This window comes from Tachyglossus aculeatus, chromosome 11 (genome assembly GCF_015852505.1).
Source record: "Tachyglossus aculeatus isolate mTacAcu1 chromosome 11, mTacAcu1.pri, whole genome shotgun sequence".
Classification (NCBI taxonomy): Eukaryota; Metazoa; Chordata; class Mammalia; order Monotremata; family Tachyglossidae; genus Tachyglossus; species Tachyglossus aculeatus.
In genome coordinates this window covers 19,874,057-19,896,124 of record NC_052076.1, presented here as the reverse complement: position 1 = coordinate 19,896,124, position 22,068 = coordinate 19,874,057, and the positions used below count along the sequence as shown (strand labels likewise).

Sequence of the window (22,068 nt, the reverse complement as noted above, 5' to 3'; positions counted from 1 at the left end):
ATAGCATTGTACTAACCACTTGGGAGAGTACAATACAACAGAATTAGCTTATACGTTCCCTGCCCATTCATTATGACCACCAAGCATTGACTGGATGGAATTCATCATGTAAATTATGCACAGTTATCACAATTGGTTCAACAAACCATTCCACCAGAATGGTTGGCAGCAGGGAAATAAGTAGGGTCAGAGGAGGCCCTGGCCTGGCCAGCTGGTCACCCTAATCAAGGCATGACAGTCTCTTTGGTGAAGGGTCCCAAGTGACAGCAACCAGGTGCCAAAGCCACAGTGGCAGGATGAGGGAGTGTGAAGACAACCAACTGCCATCAGGCTGAGATGAGGCACTGGAAGGAAGCAGGGAACCAGGTGAGCAGTTGTCAGGGGGAAGATTCTGAATCCCAAGCCAGGGCACAGAATTAGCACCTGGGAGTGTCCTGCTTCCTCCACTGGATTAGATGAACTCAGGCTGTAACCCTCAAGGATGTCTCTTCCATGAAGCTCTTCTTTATTGACCCCACCGAAGAACCTAATTCAGTGCACTAAACTACTACCAAGCACTTAGTTGAGTGCCCCATGCTCAGTAAGCACTCAGTAAGTACTACTTACGGATGATCAATTACTACCACTGCCCGATCCTAACCCCTTTCAAGGTCACACTGGGAAAGTTTCCAGTACTCTACCAGTCTCAACTATGGGAGGGAGAGTCAAGCAGAGGCATATCCATTCCATTCCTAGCTCGAACAGTGGCTAGCGAGTGGAAGGCAATCTGCTACAAGTCAAAACTCACCTGTGCTGGGCAGCAGTGGCATGGGAGACAGTCGAGGGCAGAGACTCAAGTTTACTGTGCAGAAGGAGGCAATGGTAAACCACTTCCTATTTTTACCAAGAAACCTCTATGGATACACTACCAGAACGAGTGCAGATGGAGGTGGGGTGTTCTGGGAGAGACGTATCCATGGCGTCACTATGGCTCGGAGACAACTCGACAGCATAAAACAAGACAAGACCTAATCCTAAACACATTTCCAATCCACTCCTTCCCCTGATTTTTTTTTCTCATGACCACGCCTATCGGGACAAAGTTTCATATCCCTGGTACTCTGCATTTTCTTTGTTATCTTTCCCCTGTCTGACTGAAAGCTGACCTTTAACAAGGACCCAAGCCCACTGTACAGGGAGACCCACTTTGAGTATGCTCGGTACAGTCTGACTGACTGAAGGGCAGACTACATTGCTACAATCAAATCCACATAAAACTTGAAGAACTCTCAGCACAGCACATGGGGACTTGCTTCCCAGCTCACCGACTCTGGAAACTGCCAAGAAAACTGGGAAAGTTCCAACCTCTTCCCTCAGGTTTCAATTTCAGGCAACTGGTCCTACACATCTCACTGAGACCTCACAAATCACGAGAGATAGGCTCCTGGCAATTTCATATTGAGTTCTAGTTTCAACTCAGGATGGGGAGATGAAGGCCCCTAAGCTTGGACAGGGTGAGCTCCAACCTGGCTCAGCTGGCTGTGCCCTCCCTCAGCTCCCCCAGAGACAAGGTGCCTTGGATGGGATGTTCTGTGTGGGAGACAACTCACCAGGGAGCAAAGAGAAGTCTGGCAGGCACCCCCCCTACCTCCACCAGTTTTTCCAGTGTGGCACCATGAGGTTCATTCATTCATTGATTCAATCATATTAATGGAGCACTTACTGTGTGCAGAGCTCTGTACTAAGCGCTTAGGAAGTACAATTCAGCAACATATAGCGACAAACCCTGCCCACAATGGGCTCACAGTCTAGAAGGGGGGAGACAGACATCAATACAAGTAAACAGGCATTAGTAGCATCATTAGCGCTGTAGTACAGTGCTCTGCACATAGTAAGTGCTCAATAAATACGATTGAATGAATGAATTATAAATAGAATTATAGATATATACACATCATTAATAAAAATAAACAGAATTATAATTATTAATATGTACATATATACACAAGTGCTGTGGGGCGGGGAGTGACGTAGAGCAAAGGGAGCGAGTCGGGGTGATGGGGAGGGGAGGGGGAGCTGAGGAAAAGGGGGGCTTAGTCTGGGAGTGAGGTTATGAGAATCGGTAGTGGCTTCAGGAGCCATCAGGTGTGACCTTGGCCAAGTCATTTAATTTCTCTGTGCCACAATTTCCTCATCTGAAAAATAGGGATTCCATACCTGTCTTCCCTTCCACTTGGACTGTGAGCCCCATGTGGGACAGGGAGAGTGGCGGTCCTGTTTATCTTCTCTCTACCTCAGTGCTACCTCAGTGAAGTGCTCAGCACATAGTAAGCATTTAACGAAGACCACAATAATTATTCTCCTGAGAACTGTACCGAGAGCCTACTTCCCACTCCCTTTGACTCTGCCATGACTCCCCTTCCCAAAGAGCCCACTGACCCCCTTTACAATTCTCCACTTAGACTGTGAGTAGGAGCCTTGTGAGAGACAAGGACTAGATCTGATCTAAGTATTTTTGTCTACCCCAGTGCTTACTAAAGACGACTAATAAGTAATTACAGCCTGCGAGGGCTCAGTAAAAACTGAAAATCCAAGTCAGATTTTCAGTGATCCCCACAAATGATGCTGACAGTTCCTTACATTCCCTGTACCAAATTATCCCTGGTCACCAGCATCTCCCCAGCTCAGAAAGTCCTCTGACTGAGGGAGTCCCACCGCCTTCCTTCAGTATCCCAAAGTAGTGGCAGGCCACCCTCTAGACCAGGAAATACTTTCTGGAGGACAAATGCTCCTGCTCCCTCTCCCAACTGCTTAGTACAGTGCACTGCACTCAGAAGATGCTCAACCGATAGAATTCTCTTCAGCTACAATTTAAGAGCACCTCTGGCCAGTTTGTCCTCAGGGACAACGGAGAAGTTTCACGGGCAACAGGCTCTCTCTTTAGACCCATAAGCAGAATGCAAACCATCAAAGGAATCTTTGGCTCAAGCTTAGCTCCCATAAGGGTGAGGGAGTCATGTGGCTGTTTCCCCAGACCAGACCTGTCTCACTGATCCCACTGAAAACACACCAGGAGGAGTTAATTGCAAGGCAGACTGGGAAGAAATGACTTTCTGGGACAGGGAGAAATCCAGTCCCATCAAGGCCGGGAGTGTGGAGCTGAGCCAGGGGTTGCAGGGAGTGGTGTTCCAGGCACATCCTGGGAGCTCGGGCTCCACACTTTGAAGGGAAGATGGTCTGGAATTTTCAGTGGGATGAGTGCAGGGGAACCCAGGGAAGGTTCCAAGTTCCTGCCTCGGGCAATGTGGCCCAAACACTTGGGTAAAGCCCAGAGGGCCAGTGTGACATCCCCCCGCCCCCGGGGGGAGGTTGGAGGACCCTGCCCAAACATCCCCAGGGGTCAAAGTGTGTTCGTTCCCTCTGTTAACCAACCTTCAGGGTTTCAGCTTTCGAACGAGCCACATCAGCTCCCACCATCCCACCCTGAGATAGACTGATAGCTGTCCGGGGACCCAGAAGCCAGGCCACCCGCCCTCCTTGGAAGAGCTTCGGCCTCAAAGACCGAGAAGACGGCAGGAGAATCCCCGCCACTGCCTGGGGAGGTGGGGAGGCCGCGGGATGCTCTGGAAGATGGTACCTCCACCTCCGCATCCAACAGGCAGGGGCCCAGGTCCTGACCCGCAGCCGCTCCGCCAGGACCTCTTGATGGACCAGGGGATGGGAGGAAGGAGAAGCCCGGCGGCGGGCAGCCAGAGGCCCACCTGGGTACTCCCGTCGGGGCGGCCCTCCCGGGTGGGACGTACCTGCTCTCACTGAGCTCCTTCCGCTCCCGCACCCGCAGCCATTTGCGCAGAAGGAAGCGCTTGCGGCGGGGCGAGGCGCTAGGCGTGGAGCAGCTGGACCAAGGGGCGTCCTCGTCGCTGGACGGCGTGATCTCGATGGAGGGCAACTGCAGGAACTCCTTGCCGGGGGACGAGTGCGTGGGCGAGTCCCGGCCCAGCCCGCCCTCCCCGCTCGGGTCCTGGACGTCCTGGGAGTGGCGCATCTTGGGGCGTCTTCTCCGGAGCGTGGGCGTGGAGGAACTGGACCATGCGGGGCTGGGGCTGGGGCCGGGACGCCCCTCCGGCCCCTGCGGTGGCTGCTGGGGCACCCGCAGGGCGGGCAACTGGAGGCTCTCGGTCATGTCGGCCGCTGGCATCAGGCCCGGCGCTCCACTATCTCCCGCTGGCACTCCCTCCCGCCGGCCTCCGAGCCCCGGTCCGGCTCGGCCCTCCCCCCGGCTCCGGCCCCACGGCCCGCCCTCAGTCTTTGGAAACGCGTGCCCGCCGCGCTGCAAAGAGGAAGAGCAACTTTCCTTCCCGGAGTGCGCCGGGCGGGGGAGGGAAGCCCAGGAAGGGGCGGGCGAAGGCAGTTGCCCCGGGGCCAACTTTGCGCCCCCGGCGCCGGGGATCGCCCGACCTCCTTGGCCCGGTTGGGGCGGGGGCGGGGGCGGCGCCGGCTGGAGTCTGCCAGCCGCCCGGGTGCCCTCCTGGGACTCCCCCACGGCTGGCTCGCTCGCTCTCTTGTTTTTCTTCCGCTGCTCTCGCTCGCCCGCTTGCGTCTATGCCCGAGCGGAGGCTCGGCGGTGCAACGCCCCCAGGGGCTGCGCTGCCAGCTCAGCCCCTACCGGGCTGCCGGAGCCCGGGGCGCCGAGCCGACTCGGAGCTGCAGGGGAGGGTGCACAGAGACAGAGAAAAAAAATAAAAAGCAGACGGGGAGCGGGGGGGGGAAGCAGTGACACCGGATAAAATAAAAAAGGGGGGAGGGGGAAAGAGGAGCAGGGGATGGGGGCTCCTCTCTGGAGGGGATCGGGCGTTTGCAAGCAGCAACCGCTAGTGTAACTGTACTCCCGCGCCCCAGAGGACGCCGGAGCGCAAAGCAGCCTAATGAAACAGGTTAAGAAACTAAACTTTATCTGCCCAGCAATTGGGCGGCCCTCCCTTTGTCCGTACCCCGCTCCTTCCCCCGCCTCCCGCGCCCACTACCGGGGCGGGGCGGAGGACTGGACCCCCCGGGGTAGCGGAGAAGAGGAGGGGGCCGCTGGGGGCGAAGGATCCGCCAGCCGGGATTGCGGAACGCAGCTTTCACCTAGGTCTCTCCCCTACGGCAGGGAGGGGGCGGAACAGAGGCGGGGAGAGGGGACGGAGGCAGTCGAAGCTGCTTCCCAAACGACCCGCGTCTGAGGGGTGAAGATCCCCCCCGGGGGATGCCACCGGCGCCACGCCCGACACACAAGGGGAAGACACGGAGCGCAGGACTGGGCCGAGAGCAGCCGGAGAGCTTACTAGGAGGTTCGACACCAAGTCCCCATTTATGACCCCAACCGCCAAGTTCAACCCTGAAACCCACCCAGGGGAGGCAGGTGGTGTGGTAGAAGGCAGGGGACGCGGGTTCTAGTCCGAACTCTGCACCCAACCTGCCGTATGACCTTGAGCAAGTCACTTGACTTCTCTGTGCCTCATTTTCATCAAATGTAAAATGGGATTAAACACATCTCTCTGTCACCTATGAGCCCCGTCTGGGGCAGGGACTGTCTAGGAGCTGCTTATATTGTACCTGTCTTAGTCCTTGGCACATAATATGCGCTTAACAAATACCACAGTTATTATCTGTGGTTCTTCTGGAATTGGGATGGCCCTTGCCTCCTCCCAGGTCTAGCCCCACCTCCAACTGCCCCACTTCCAGGCCCAGAAGAATTGACCCAGGCTCTTCCCCTCACTGTCGAGTTTCCTGGGGTGGAGATGGGGGAAAACACAGATACATTTCAGCCAGGGCAGAACAGTCAGTTGGGGAGTAAGGAGAGGGAAGAAAGAAAGCACTGGCAGTCATCTGAATCCACCTTACCCGTCAGAGAAGCAGTGTGGCCTCGTGGATAGGGCAGGACAGCAAAAGGACCTGGGTCCTAATCCTGGCTCTGCCACTTGTCAGCTGTGTGTGACCTTGGACAAGTCACTTAACTTCTCTGCACCCATTACCTCATCTGTAAAATGGGGATTAAGATTGTGAGCCCCATGTGGGACATGGACTGTGTTGAACCTGATTTGCTTGTATCCACCCCTGTGTTTCAGCACAGTGCCTGGCACAAAGTAAGTGCTTAATAAATACCATTAAAAAAGAAACCTGCTTTGCTTCACACCTCATTTTCCACCATGCCTCAGCTGACACCTGTGCCATAGCCTAAAAATAGCAATCAACCTGACACAAGTGCTGCAGAGCTACTCCAAGGACCAGAAAATCCGCTCTCACATTTCTTGAACATACAGTCATTCCCTGAAAGCAAGCACCCCGCATTGAGGGACCAGACAGGAAATCCAAGAGTTGTGACTTCTTCATGCCTTGGGCCAACAGCCAATGGTTTAGCTTGATTTCATGCAGGTGCTGGTGAGTTCATGGTCACTGGAAAATCCCAGTTTCATGTTCTTGAAGAAGCTTAGGCCGCTAGTTCCCCTCCACACCTGTTGCCTGAAGGGAGGGGCCAGGCTAGTAAAATGTCCCCATGGCTCCTCTCTGGCCTCTCCATAGTGGATTGTTTAACCCTCTCCCTCCCTCCAGGCTCATATCTCCTCCTGCCTTCAGGACATCTCCATCTGGATGTCTGCCCACCACCTAAAATTCAACACGTCCAAGAATGAGCTCCTTATCTTCCCTCCCAAACCCTGTCCTCTCCCTAATTTTCCCATCACTGTAGGTGGCACTACCATCCTTCCCATCTCACAAGACTGCAACCTTGGTGTCATCCTTGACTCCACTCTCTCATTCACCCCACACATCCAATCCGTCACCAAAAACCTGCCGGTCTCACCTCCACAACATCGCCAAGATCCACCCTTTCCTCTTCATCCAAACCGCTACCTTTCTGGTTCATTCTTATATCCTATCCCGACTGGATTACTGCGTCAGCCTCCCTTCTGCTCTCCCATCCTCCTGTCTCTCCCCGCTTCGGTCTACTTCACTCTGCTGTCCAGATTATTTTTTGTACAGAAACGCTCTGGGAATGTCACTCCCCTCCTCAAAAATCTCCAGTGGTTGACTGTCAACCTTCGCATGAAGCAAAAACTCCTCACTCTCTGCTTCAAGGCTCTCCATCACCTCATCCCTTCCTACCTAACCTCCCTTCTCTCCTTCTACAGCCCAGACTGCACTCTCTGCTCCTCTGCTGCTAACCTCCTCAGTGTACCTCATTTTCGCCTGTCCCACCGTCGACCTCTGGCCCACGTCCTACCTCTGGCCTGGAATGCCCTCCCTCCACACATCCGCCAAACTAGCTCACTTCCTCCCTTCAAAGCCCTACTGAGAGTTCACCTCCTCCAGGAGGCCTTCCCAGACTGAGCCCCCATTTTTTCTTTCCTCCTCCTCCCCTCCCCATCACCCCCATCCCTCCCTCTGCCCTTCCCCTTCCCCTCCCCACAGCACTTGTATATATTTGAACATATTTATTGCTCTATTTTATTTGTACATATTTATTAGTCTATTTTATTAATGATGTATATATAGCTATAATTCTATTTATTCTGTCTACTTGTTTTATTTTGTTGCCTGTCTCCCCCCTTGCACTGGTTGCATTTCCAGAGGATTGAAGGCTTTTCACCAACCAGGCTGACTACTGAAACCAGCAGCCTCACCCAGCAAGGATACAGCAGACTAACCTGAGTTCAGCCCAAATGAAGGCATCCCGCATGGGACACACAACGATCACCAAAGTCCGTCAGGCAGTAAATTGTATTTATTGAGAGCTTATTGTGTGCAAAGCACTGTACTAAACGCTCGGGACAGTACAATATTGCAATAAACAGACACATTCTCTGCCCACTTCATCCCTACATCCCCACTGTGCAGATGGGGAAGCTGACTTCACCATCTCTGGCCCTAGGAGGGCAATGCCCCAAATCACCACTGGGACAGTTTAGGATTGGCCAGCCAGTCCCAGCTCCCTAGGAAGCCACATGACTGGCTTATACCGGGAACCCACCCAGAAAGTTCCATTCCCACTTCGGGCCAGTGTAGGAAACAATCTGTATTTGTACATTGCTCTAACATCTCCAGGCCCCCATTCTGGTTCTCCCCCTGCCAAACTGCCAATCCAAGACTTGTCCCGGGAGACCCCTGAGCACACATATCCCCATCTGCTCCAGGACCCGACCCTAGTGGAAAGAGCATGGGTCTGGGAGTAGGAGGACCTGGGTTCTAATTCTAACTCCTCCACTTGGCCGATGTGAGACATTGGCCAAATCATTTCACTTCTCCTTGCCACAGTTTCCTCGTATGTAAAATGAAGGTTCATTATTTTAACTGTGAGCTACACATGGGACAGGGATCATATCTAACCTGATATCTACCCAGTATTTAGTACAGTGTCTGGCACATGGTAAGCACTTAAATATTATTACTACCATCAAATGATGGTATTTACTGAGTGCTGGCTGTGTGCAAAGCACTTTATTAAGCATTTAGTACAGTATTTATCATTATTATTATTTTCATTATTATTATTCTCCCACTTCCCAGCCTGGCAAGCCTCGTTAGCCAAGCTTTTAGCTTTACAGGCAAGGAGCTCACATTACCCAGCAACTGTCATTTACGTCAGCAGTGCTGGCTGTGTTTTCCACTGGACACAGGACACCAAGCACCTGTCTATTGATTTTGCATAGGAAGACTCATCCATGTCTCCCAGTGTCCCAAAGAAATTAGGCAGTGGACATAAAGAAAACATTAATAGATACCAACAAAGCCTGCCACCCCCTGGCAGCTTCTGCCTGCCAACAGAGCACATCACCTTTCGTTACCTGATCCTCTCCCCACAACCCATGTGGAAAGCCCCAGACAAGAGAGACTGTCCTGTTTTGAAACAAGTGGGAATAATAACAGCAGCTTCCACCCCAGCATCACCAGTGAGCATTTCTTCTGAAGCATCTTTCTGGGAGACATATTCAAGACTGTGTGGTATCACTCTCAACACTTCTCCCTGAGGTGGTGGGGGTTAGGGGCCAGGAACATTATTTACTGTATAAACCCCAATTAATTAATTGATGGTATTTACTGAGTGCTTATTGTGTGCAGAGCAATGTAGTAAGTGTTTGGGAGACTTCAATACAATATAGGTTGGTAAAAATGGTCCCTGCCCATGAGGAGCTTACAATCCCAAAATGGGCAACCTAAGGGCCAGGGAAGAGGACTGCCCAGTTCTTGTCTACATGAAGGGTAAGATAATAATAATAATATAACAATAATAATAATCATTATTTTTATGGCATTTGTTAAGCACTAGCTGTGTGCCATGCACTGTACTCAGAGCTGGGGTAGATATAAGATAATCAGGTTGGACATAGACCCTGTCTCACATGGAGCTAACAGTCTTAGTAGGAGGGAATGGGATTCAATACCCATTTTACAAATTAGGAAACTGAAGCCCACAGAAGTTCAATGACTTACCCATGGTCACATAGCAGAGGTCAATCGATGGAGCAAGGATTAGAAGCCAAGCCCACTGACTCTCAGAACCATGCTCTACCCATTAAGCCACATTGCTTCCAGGATGACCACCTGGACCGTGATTCCTGGCCAGGACAGAGAGTTCCAAGTAAGTGCACTGCCTGATTTGATCATGTGGCTCTGCTGAGCTGGGAACAGTCAGTTTTCATGGTTTGGACTGTACATTCCAGGTCATAGAAGTTATGAAATCAGTTCCTCAGAGAGTTGGGGGCCAGGGCTGCTGCAGTTATTCCAACAGTCCTGGGGGCCATCCAAATCTATCTGCCTCAGAGGCAGGTCATCCAAATCTATTTCAGGTGTTATCGACTTCCAGTCGTCAATCCATCAATCAATTATTTTTAAAAGTAACAATGATAATAATAATAATAATGGCATTTATTAAGTGCTTACTATGTGCCAAGCACTGTTCTAAGCACTGAGGTAGATACAAGGTAATCAAGTTGTCCCACGTGGGGCTCACAAACTTAAATCCCCATTTTACAGATGAGGTAACTGAGGTATAAAGAAGTGAAGTAGACTTGCCCAAAATCACACAGCTGATAAGTGGCAGAGCCAGGATTAGAACCTACAGCCTCTGACTCCCAAGCCCGGTCTCTTCCCAATAAGCCAAGCTTATTAAGCACTTATTATGTGCTAAGCACTGTATTAAACACTAGGGGAGATACAAGATATTTTCTTTGGATTATTCAATCTGGAGAAGAGACAACTGAGGTAAATCAATATGTTCTTTCCTAAGTGCTTGGAACAACACTCTGCACACAGATACATGGATATAATATAAGCCAATCGGACCCAGTCCCTGTTCCACATGAGACTCATAGTCCATGGGGAAAGTAGAACGGGTATCTTATTCCCATTTTTACAGGTTAGGAGTCTGAGGCACAGAGAAGTGAAATGATTTACCCAAGACCACATATGAGTCAAGTGGTTGTGCTGGGATTAGAACCCAGGTCTCCTGACTCATAGACTCTTGTTCTTTCCACTAGGCTATGTTGCTTCTCCAGTTAGAAGAGGAGCCTTCAAAATCATTAATTCCTCCAGACTATAAATTCTCTCTAGACTGTAAACTCATTATGAGCAGAGAATGTGTCTGCTAATTCCATTACATTGTACTCTCCCAAATGCTTAGTACAGTGCTCTGCCCAGAGGAAGCACTCAATAAATATTCATTTAATCATAATAAACATGTGCTTACTGTGGGCAGAACACTGTACTAAGCACTAAATACCACTGATTGATTGATTAAAAGTTATACAGAGGACAGTGTCCAGATGTCTAAATGTTCAGGACAAGCGCACATATGAGAAAAGGGGCTCTGGCTGCAGTAAGAAGAATTTGGGTGAGACTACAAGTACAACTTGCTAGGGAAGGGGGATAGACCCTGGATGGAAGGAAAATGTGTGGCATACGCTTTCCTGGAGATTCAAGTGGGTTAAACTGTAGCCCTGCTTGGAAGCAGAGGGATGAATTAGAAAACATCTTAAGGGTTCTTCTCCCTCTGGGATTTGGTAATAAAAATAATGATGGTACTTGTTATGTGCTTACTATGGGCCAGGCACTGTTCTAAGCACTGGGGTGGATACAAGGAAATCAGGTTGGACACAGTCCCTGTCCCATATAGGGCTCACAGTCTCACTCCACATTTTATAGATGAGGTAACTGAGGCCCAGAGAAGTTAAGTGACTTGTCCAAGGTGACACAGCACTCAAGTGGTGGAGCTGAGATTAGAACCCATGACCTTCTGCCTCTCAGGCCTTTGCTCTATCCACTACACTATGTTGCTTCTCATCTTATGGAGAAGCAGCATGGCTTTGCAGAAAGTGCATGGTTCTAATCCTGGCTCTGCCACTTATCAGCTGTGTGACTTTAGGCAAGTCACTTCACTTCTCTGTGCCTCAGTTATCTCATCTTGTAAAATGGGGATTACGTCTGTGAGCCCCAAGTGGGACAACCTGATTACCTTGTATCTACCCCAGTGCTTAGAACAGTGCTTGGCACATAGTAAGTGCTTAATAAATACCACAATTATTTGGTAAGGGGCTCAGAGGCTAACCCTTAAACCAAACCAATTCATTTCTCCCAGGAACTACATTTGTTTGCTCTGAGGTGTCCTTGGTCCATGATATCTTGAACCTGGGACACCAGACACCTCTCTGGGTTCACAGGCCTTTTTCTGAGTTTCAGCAGCTGGGGCAAGGATTAAGAAATTCCCATTTTCCTTCCATATAAGGCCTGGTGCCACAGCTACATCCACCCCTTCAACTGTATTGTACCCTTCAAGAGGTCATGGAGCACCCCCAGCCTGGGTCAGAGATCCTGTCAGACCCTGGGATTCAGGCCTCCTCTCTGACCTTTCCTAACAGCCTCTGACACCAAGGCCCCTCTGCTTCCCCTTTACCCACCAGCAGTGACCCAGGCAAAGAGAAGGGAAGACTGTCTCCCTCCAAACACATGGCCCCACAATGCCCACCAGGGCCAAGCTCCTAGCCTGGTTATGGCTATGGATACCAGTTGGCCATGTTTGAGTCTGTCCCAAAGCAGGTTGGCCAAGGGGTGCTCAGAACAGCAGCAGAATCCTCCAACAGATTTGTGTCATTGGTAAGTGTGGCAGTTACCACCCACAGGACACAGACAAGGTGCTGGCCAAACATTACTAGCAAAATCTCCTTGCCAGTGGAGGGAGAGGAGGAAATGGAACTCCTTCAGAGAAAGAGTTCCTTGAGTAAAGTTCAGCAGGTCTGTGCCTTGAGGCATAGAAGGTGCATAAGGTCAGTAATGTGGGACTTTACTTTTCCAACTCTCTCCTGCCAAGATGGTGCAGGTGGTGTCAGCATTGGTGAGGATTGTCACCAGCTCAGGCTCTCTGACTTGTCTCATGAGAGGGCTTAAAGGTTAGTGAAGGATCTAGAAATCACCAGACCTGGGTTCTAATCCTGGCTCTGTCACTTGCCCTTTGACTGCTGTGTGACCTTGGGCAAATCATTAACTTCTCTGTGCATCCATTTCCTCATCTGTAGAATGAGGATTAAGTACCTTTTCTCCCTCCTACTTAGACTGGGAGGGACTGTGTCTGACCTGATTATCTACCCCAGGACTTACTACAGTGCTTGGCATATCGAAGGCATTTAACAAATACCACAGTGATCATTATGGAAGCTTGTGCCCCAACCCTATTCAAACACAGCTCCCTCCTCATGATGAGGACAACTTCTTTATGCGGCTCCTGTCACAAAGCCATAGGAGAGAGGGAAGACCGTCCCCTCCCAGGCCATCAGAAACAAGACACTTTCCCAGGGTGAATCAGAGAACCCTAGAATCCTCCAGAGATCATGATGCCCACCTCCTCACCATGCAGTTGCATCTGAACCATATCAGGCAGGTTGCTGTCTGTCTTTGGCTTAGAGTTCTTCCAGGCAGGAGATACTGCCACTGAAATAGCACATTTCAAGGCTTCTCAGTTGTCTTGACAGGAAATTCTTTCTCATGTGTAGTCTAAATATCTCATGCTGCAACTGAATCCCATTCCCTCTTGCCCCATCTCAGTGGGGAATCAGAAAAAAGTTAGTCACCATCACTGATGGCAGCAGAAACACGTCTTCACTGAGTACTTAATGCATGACCCTATGGAAGATTCATTCATTCATTCATTCAATCGTATTTATTGAGCACTTACTGTGTGCAGAGCACTGTACAAAGCGCTTGGGAAGTACAAGTTGGCAACATATAGAGATGGTCCCTACCCAACAGCGGGCTCACAGTCTTAAAGGGGGAGACAGACAATAAAACAAAACATATTAACAAAATAAAATAAATAGAATAAGTATGTACAAATAAAATAAATAGAGTAATAAATACGTACAAATATATACACGTATATACAGGTGATGTGGGGAGGGGAAGGAGGTAGTGGATAGTGAATGTAGTGGATAGACGTAGTGGATAGAGAACGGGCTAGGGAGTGAGAAGGTCATGGATTCCAATCCTGTCTCCGCCGCTTGTCTGCTGTGTGACCTTGGGCAAGTCACTCCACCTCTCTGTGCCTCAGTCACTTCATCTGCAAAATGGGGACTGAGACTGGGAGCCCCACATGGGACAGAGACTGTATCCAACCTGATTAGTACGTATCCACCCCAGCGCCTAGTACAGTGCCTGGCACATAGTAAGCGCTTAACAAATACTATAATAATAATTATAATAGTATGCTAGAGATGATCTTTAAAAGGCCAAATGCCAAAACAAAACAAGTAGAATGGAAGTGGGAGAAAGGAGAAGGAATGAGGGTGAGGGGGGCATAAGGCTCAAAAAACAATGTTCTGTATCCCTGGCACCTGCTACCTTTCAGATCTGAAAATCTCTAGAAGTTTGAGGTGATGATAATATACACCCATATTCTAGATGGCTAGTCTGCAGCCCAGAGCAGTTAAAGGTCACTGCCATCTAGAACAGATTGCAAGTAAAGTCAGTGAAAGGACTGCTGGAGTCTCCAGGTATTTCCAGAGTCTGATCTGCAGAGAAGATGGGGATGGATGAATGCAAACAGAACTCACAACCCAAGCTCGGAAGCCTAGATACAATCAGTTCTGCTATAACGTGTTCCCTTGTGTGATTTGGATAGAACAAGATGGGAAAGAAGGGGAGCACACACAATTACATATCTGTGAATTGACTCTCTAAATAGTTCCTCTCTAAATAGTTCTTTGTTCTCAAAGAAGATGTCACTGGCAGTGAAATCCACCTATGGATGCAAATGTGGCTGAAAAGGCCAGTGGGGGACCCACAATCCCTAATGCACTGTGCACACAAACATTGTCCCTTGTTGTGTGGTCACATTTGTTTATGCAGTGCTGGTATGGATTTTAGCTTTTGCCCCCTGGTCTCCTGATTTCTTCAAAGCAGCACTTTTTGAGCAGAGGGCCATGCTGTCCCTATCAGGCTGAAGAAAACAGGAAACACTTCGCTCCTCTAACACCAACCTACTCACTGAATCTACATCTCTGTCTCACCTTTTGCCCACTCCTCCTTCTGGCTCGGAACTCCCTCTCAATCATAGCCAACAAGTCACCACTCTTACACCTTCAAAGGCCTCCTAAAAATAATTTTTATGATTATCATTATTCTCATTCATTCATTCAATCGTATATATTGAGAGCTTACTGTGTGCAGAACACTGTACTGAGCGCTTGGGAAGTACAAATCGGCAACATATAGAGATGGTCCCTACCCAACAACGGGCTCACAGTCTAGAAGGGACTAGAAGGGTTCCAACCTAGACCCTCATTGCAAGATGCAGGTCTCACCCACCTGCTAGAAGTCACACGGTGTCTCCAACCTTTCAGGAGCCCTGCTAGAAGTCACACGGTGTCTCCAACCTTTCAGGAGCCCACAGCTGTACCATCATCACCAAGCAGTGTGGCTCAGTGGAAAGAGCACGGGCTTGGGAGTCGGAGGTCATGGGTTCTAATCCCGGCTCCTCCGCTTGTCAGCTGTGTGACTTTAGGCAAGTCACTTAACTTCTCTGTGTCTCAGTTACCTCATCTGTAAAATGGGGATTAAGACTGTGAGCCCCACCTGGGACAACCTGATCACCTTTTATCTCCCCCAGTGCTTAGAACAGTGCTTTGCACATAGTAAGTGCTTAACAAATTCCATTATTATTATTATTATTATTGTATTTGTTAAGCAACAATATGCTAAACGTGTTAACTATGTGCTTACTATGTGTCGAGCACTGTTCTAAACACTGCAGTAGATATAAATTTATCAGGCTGGACACAGTCCCTGTCCTACTTGGGGCTCACAATATAAGCTGGAGGGAGAATGGGTATTAAACCCCCATTTTACAGATGAGGAAACTGAGGCACAGGGAAGTTAAGTGACTTGTCACTCAATAAACTATTGGGGGAGCCAGGATAAGAACCCAGGTCCTCTGAATCCCAGGCTCATGCTTTTTCAATTAACATAAGTGTATTGGTAGAAAGATTACAGTATAGGTCAGGATTGCACTTAAACATGCAATTCACTCAATATGCTTATTTTCTTAAATGAAAGGAGGAGAGGTTATGGCTTGATTGTGATTTAACATTATGTTAAAACTTCTGGGAGTTCAATGGATCTTCAATGCACACACAGGCCAGAATATTTATATTAATGTCTGTCTCCCCTTGTAGACTGTAAACTTGCTGTGGACAAGGAACATATCTACAACTCTTGTACTCTCCAGAGAACTTAGTTCAGTGTTTCATACACCATAAGCACTCATTAAATGCCACTGACTGACTGAAAGTTCACAACATTTCAGGGACTCTTGCTTTTAGGAAGTTTGAGACACACCCATTGGCAATGCTACCCTGAAGAATAAAATGAAGCAATTGACAATGTCTTTTTATGAACTCCACTAAACTGACTCCATTTTTGAACAGGCTATCCCTGAAGTTTTCTACAAAAAGTCACAGATATTCTTTGTGATGGACTTCTTTTATCCTCCAAGAGGCCAGAACTCCGCCACCTACCCCTCCCCAACACACAGTCCTTTCAGTTGAGGCTGTTCAGGCCGTTGCCGCAGTCTGGCCTTGGTTAGGCCCCTGAGAAACACTGGTTCCATATCTCTAGACTGGTCAGCGATAGCAATGTCCTTGTCCTTGCAGATTAGCTCCTGGAATCTCTAAATGGGAAGCTTGAACCTTGGAACTAGGACACCAGGCACACCCTCCCATAAAATCTCCACAGGCTTAACTAACCTTCACTGGGCACATGTTTCCTTTGAAAGCCTTGAAACGAAGGAAAAGGCTAGAACTTCACAGAGGAACCAAACACAACACAACCCCTTCTCTTTACCAGGGAAAGGAGACTGGATTTATTTAGCTTAGCTTCCACAAAAAGTAATTAGTAGAGGAAGGGACCAAAGCACACTGGCAAAAGGTTACTGATCATCCATTTGGAAGTGTCTACGGACAGACAAAGGTCAGTTGAGACTCCGTTGGGCTTACAAAGGTCGCTAGAGAAAGAAATTTTCTAGCCCCCCTCCAGCAAGCCTGCTTGGCCTTATTCATTCATTCATTCAGTCATATTTACTGAGCACTTACTATGTGCAGAACACTGTACTAAGTGCTTGGGAAGTACAAATCAGCAACATATAGAGACGGTCCCTACCCAACAGGCTCACAGTCTAGAAGGGGTAGACAGACAACAACACAAAACACATAGACAGGTGTCTGTCAATACCATCAGAATAAATAGAATTATAGCTATAAACACATCATTAATAAAATAAATAGAGTAATATGTACAAATATACAGAAGTGCTGTGGGGTGGGGAAGGGGGAAGAGGAGAGGGAGGAAGGGGGAAGAGGACGGAGGGAGGGGGTGATGAGGAGGGGAGGAGGAGGAGAAAAAGAAAAAGGGGGGCTCAGTCTGGGAAGGCCTCCTGGAGGAGGTGAGCTCTCAGTAGGACTTTGAAGGGAGGAAGAGAGCCAGTTTGGTGGATGTGTGGAGGGAGGGCATTCCAGGCCAGAGGAAGAACGTGGGCCAGGGGTTGATGGCGGGACAGGCGAGAACGAGGCACAGTGAGGAGGTTAGCGGCAGAGAAGCGGAGTGTGCAGGCTGGGGTGTAGAAGGAGAGAAGGGAGGTGAGGTAGGAAGGGGTGAGGTGATGGAGAGCTTTGAAGCTGAAAGTGAGGAGTTTTTGTTTGATTTGAAGGTTGATAGGCTACCACTGGAGACTTTTGAGGATGGGAGTGACATGCCCTTAGCGTTGCTGTACAAATATAATCTGGGCAGCAGAGTGAAGTATAGACTGAAGTAGGGAGAGACAGAAGGATGGGAGATCAGAAAGGAGGCTGATGCAGTAATCCAGTTGGGATGGGGCGAGAGACTGAACCATCAAGGTAGCGGTTTGGATGGAGAGGAAAGGGCGGATCTTAGCGATGTTGTGCCACATATGATATCAAAATCTCATACTTCTTAATACAAAAATAGGTAGTATGGTCTAGTGGAAAAAGCACAGGAAGCCTGGAGAGTCAGGTGACCTGGGTTCAAGTCCTAGGATAATTTTCTCCTCTACAAATTTAAAATAAGACACCTGCTTTCCACACTCCTGCAGATTGGGAGCCCTATGTGGGACAGGGACAGTGTCCAATCTGGTTTCCTTATATCTACCCCAGAACCTTAGCCTAGTACTTGGCACCTAGTGTTTATTTGTAAATGTCATTATCATCAAGCAATAAAGGGACATTATAATGGCACACATTTGCAGCACAAAAGTCCCCCTTTGTCTCCTGGTCTCCCCATCCTTACAAAGCTTATGGAGAAGGTGAGTCCTGTTGTGGGTTTAGTGGAAAGAGCAGTACTCTGGGAATCAGGTTCCCTGAGTTCTCCTAGTGATTCAGCCTGTGGCTGACTAATAGGAGTGAAGTCTGCACCTGTACTTGGCAATGAGCAGCACCTCTGCCGACCTGCTCACTGGTGGCACTCTGTGCCCAAAGATGAGAAGGTGCAAGTGGCTCTTTCAAGCCACTAGCACTATAATCAATTCCTCTCCATAGCTTCCTGGTCCTGAAGTCCTAGGGCTGAGGTTCATCCATCATTCCTGATAGAAGACTTCATCCAGCTATGAAGAAGATATTTTATTCCCTCAAAAGAATCACAGAATTTCCTTTTTCTACTAAGGTCAGGGATTGATGAATGCTATAATGTGGAGAAAGCCCATCCAGTCAGTTAAGAGACTATTGTCAGCAGCTGGAGGGACTCAAAAACCTCCAGGTAGGAACAATTCTATTGGCATAGTCTGAGAACTAGATAGCCCTGGAACTTCTAATGCAAATCAGAAGCTCAGTAACCATTCAGACCCTCAGTTGCTGCCTCGAAGTAGAAGCGTGGCTTAGTGGAAAGAGCATGGGCTAGGGAGTCAGAGGTCATGTGTTCTAATCCTGGCTCCACCACTTGTCAGCTGTGTGACCTTGGGCAAGCCACTTAACTTCTCTGTGCCTCAGTTACCTCATCCGTAAAATGGGGATGAAGACTCTGAGCCCCTTGTAGGACAAACTTATTACCTTGTATCTACCCCAGTGCTTAGAACAGTTCTTGGCACATAGTAAGTGCTCAACAAATACCAACATTATTATTATCATTGTTTATGCTCCAGAAATTATATGTATCCTTTCCTGGCAGCAGAGGGGATGGGGAGGGGCAGACAATGGTCATTTACACAGGAAACAACTCAAATCTGCCCTACTCATTCAGTAGAAAAAAACAAGCAAGGGTAGCACAGTGCCCTTTAACTCACACTTGAAAATCCCCAGAACAAAACAGCACTAATCCACTTTGAAGACCAAATACATTCTATGTGTTGGATGTGTGAATTGAACTAAATTTTGGAGCAAATACAGTTTCAAAATCCATTTCAGCCCCTGACTGTTTTCTGCCCATTCTAAGGCTTCCAGGGAACTTCATGATGGTCATGATGGCTTGGTCATAACCAAGCCGTGTCGATGGCAGTACCAGTACCAGTAACTTTGGCTGTGTTATAAAGGGGGAGGGGAGGAGGTGGCCCTCTAAGGGTATTGTCCAGGAGCCAGGATTCCAGATTCCATCAGTGATCAGTTGGGGCTTCTCTGGACTTTTTAGTGCTTCTGCTCTTCTTTGTCTTGGGTTCTCCAAAAACACTTCTTCCTCTTTGACTGACTCACTCCTTCTGGGTCAGAGTGTCTCCTGGCACTGAGGGGGAGGAAGCATATGACTGGGGAGGACCCTGCAGGGCAGAGGAGGAGGAGGGGGAAAGGGCCCCACCAGGGCAGAGCAGTGGCCATCACAAAGCCTAGATGAACAGAGTGAGGAGGAACCAGATGAATAATAATAATAATAATAATAATAATTGGCATTTGTTAAGCGCTTACTATGTGCAAAGCACTGTTCTAAGTGCTGGGGAGGATACAGGGTGATCAGGTTGTCCCATGTGGGGCTCACAGTCTTAATACCCATTTAACAGATGAGGTAACTGAGGCCCAGAGAAGTTAAGTGACTTGCCCAAGATCACACAGCAGACATGTGGTGGTCAGAATTCGAACCCATGACCTCTGACTCCAAAGCCCGTGCTCTTTCCACTGAGCCATGCTGCTTCTCTAAGGTGGGGAGGGCTTAAGAAACTACTCACCCTCGACTTCAAGGCCTTCCATCACCTCGCCCCCTCCTACCTCATCTCCCTTCTCTCCTACAGCCCAGCCCGCACCCTCCGCTCCTCTGCCACTAATCTCTTCACTGTGCCTCGTTCTCGCCTGTCCCACTGTTGACCCCCGGCCCACGTCCTCCCCCTGTCTTGGAATGCCCTCCCGCCGCACATCCGCCAAGCTAGCTCTCTTCCTCCCTTCAAAGCCCTACTGAGAGCTCACCTCCTCCAGGAGGCCTTCCCAGATGGAGCCCCCTCCTTCCTCTTCCTCTCCTCCCCCTCCCCATCCCCCCGCTTTACTTCCTTCCTCTCCCCACAGCACCTGTACATATGTATATATGTTTATACATATTTATTACTCTATTTATTTATTTCATTTGTACATATTTATTCTATTCATTTTATTTTGTTAATATGTTTTGTTTTGTTGTCTGTATCCCCCTTCTAGACTGTGAGCCCGCTGTTGGGTAGGGACCATCTCTATATGTTGCCAACTTGTACTTCCCGAGCGCTTAGTACAGTGCTCTGCACACAGTAAGCGCTCAATAAATACGATTGAATGAATGAATGAATGAAGAAACACTCATGGCTCTGACACTTGTCTGTTATGTGACCTTGGACATGTCACTCATCTTTTCTGGGCCTCAGTTTCCTCACCTGTAAAATGGGGATTTGATACCTGTTCTCCCTCCTATTTAGACTGTGAGGCTCATGTGGGACAGGGACTGTATATTCTGATTATCATGTAACTAGCCCAGCACTTAGTACAGGACTTGACACATAGTAAGCACTTAAATTCCACAATTATTATTACCGACTGAGGCATGACAATGCTAAATCTGAAGCAGCATGGCTTAGTGGGTAGAGCATGGGTCTGGGAGTCCGAAGGCCATGGGTTCTAGTCCCAGTTCCACCACATGTCTGCTGTCTGAATTTGGGCAAGTCACTTTGCTTCTCTGCGCCTCAGTTCCCCTCATCTGTAAAATAGGGATAGAGACAGTGAGACCCAAGTGGGTCAGGGACTGTGTCCAACTGATTTGCTTGTATCCACCCCAATACTTAGTATAGTGCTTGGCACATAGTAAGCACTTAACAAATACCAGTATTATTATTATTACGAATATTTTCACATTCCACAGACTGGACCACCACTTCTCTCATTCAGCTTGTTTATCTGTTGGTAGGGTAGGGCCTTTGACTGTTTATAAGGATGGATTCTGGCTTGCTTCAATCAACAAATCAGTGGTATTTATTGAGCACTTACTATGTGCTGAGCACTGGTACTAAGCACTTGGGAAAGTACACTACAACAAAATTAGTGGACAAGTTCCCTGCCCATGGTTGCTTGTGTCCTACAAAAAAAACTATTGCAATTGTTTATTTCTGGGCCCCAGCCTGGAGGGAAATTGGAATTTGGGGTGGGAATTCTTTAATCATGTTAGTCTTTGAGGCTGGTACTATGGGATCTAAACAGCTGGTGTCCCTCGCAAGGGGGCTCTTAAGCCTCTTCCTCCTTGCTAAGGTGCTGCTCTCCTGTCAGGTCTTTGTTGTTGACTGCTGACATTTTTTGAAACACCTAGTGTGCATTTCACTTCCCCACTGGTGAAGACCCTCCCAACTCCATGGGTGACTGCAGAAACTATTGGGCACTTAAGGCTGGGAGATGCTAGCACCTTTTCAGGCATGCCATGGGACAAACAGAGGAGAGAGGGATGAGTTTTCAAGTCCTGAAAAGCAGAAAGGAGTGGCATCTTCACAAGCTGTGAGATTGACATTCTCAGCATTCCTCTGCTGCATTTTTACTTCCTGGCTTTTACAACAAAACAGGAAGAAATCTATAGTTGTGAAACAGATCAGTAGCCCACCACCTGGAGGCAGGGGATGGATGAGATGACCTATGGAGATGTCTTCGAGCCCTAGAATTCTATGGAGGAATCCTCTTAACAGCTATCCAGATACTTAAAGCCAAAAATGGAATTTTGACCTCAACATTCTGGATATGTCACAGGAAAGGTTCGAAAATGTACACACCATCAAGGACAATAATCTGGAAATTTTGCCAGTAAAGACACAGCCTCTACTTGGATGCATGTGGTACTGATGAGAGAGAATTTAGGGGGATTCCCCCTACTCTCCCTCCTGAGCATACCACCTCCTCTAGCAATAGACAAAAGACGCCAACTTCTTCAGGTCCCAACCTGATCCCTTCTTCTCCAGAGCTCTCTGCTGTGCTAATTTCACATTTTTCACTTCAGGAAGAAACCATCTTGGAGGCTGGGCGAGATCTTCCCCGAATGGCAGAAATTGGAAACAGCATTCCCCAATGCCTCAATTGAGCTACTGCCCCTAGCAGGTCTCTAGAGAACAGTCATTATCACAGGAGGGTGGTCCCAGGGGAGCCC

At 48.6% G+C, this 22,068-nt stretch overlaps 1 protein-coding gene across 7 annotated transcripts in view; it reads right to left on the bottom strand.

Annotated features, from left to right (window-relative positions):
- Positions 1–4,177, bottom strand: part of GRAMD1B (GRAM domain containing 1B) — a 194,437-nt gene extending 190,260 nt beyond the window's left edge. For all 7 annotated transcript variants that reach the window (XM_038753327.1, XM_038753328.1, XM_038753329.1 and 4 more), the window contains exon 1: positions 3,783–4,177. In XM_038753327.1, coding sequence (XP_038609255.1) covers positions 3,783–4,177 — 395 coding nt within the window. The remainder of the gene's footprint in view (positions 1–3,782) is intronic.
- Between the last annotated feature and the right edge of the window lie 17,891 nt (positions 4,178–22,068).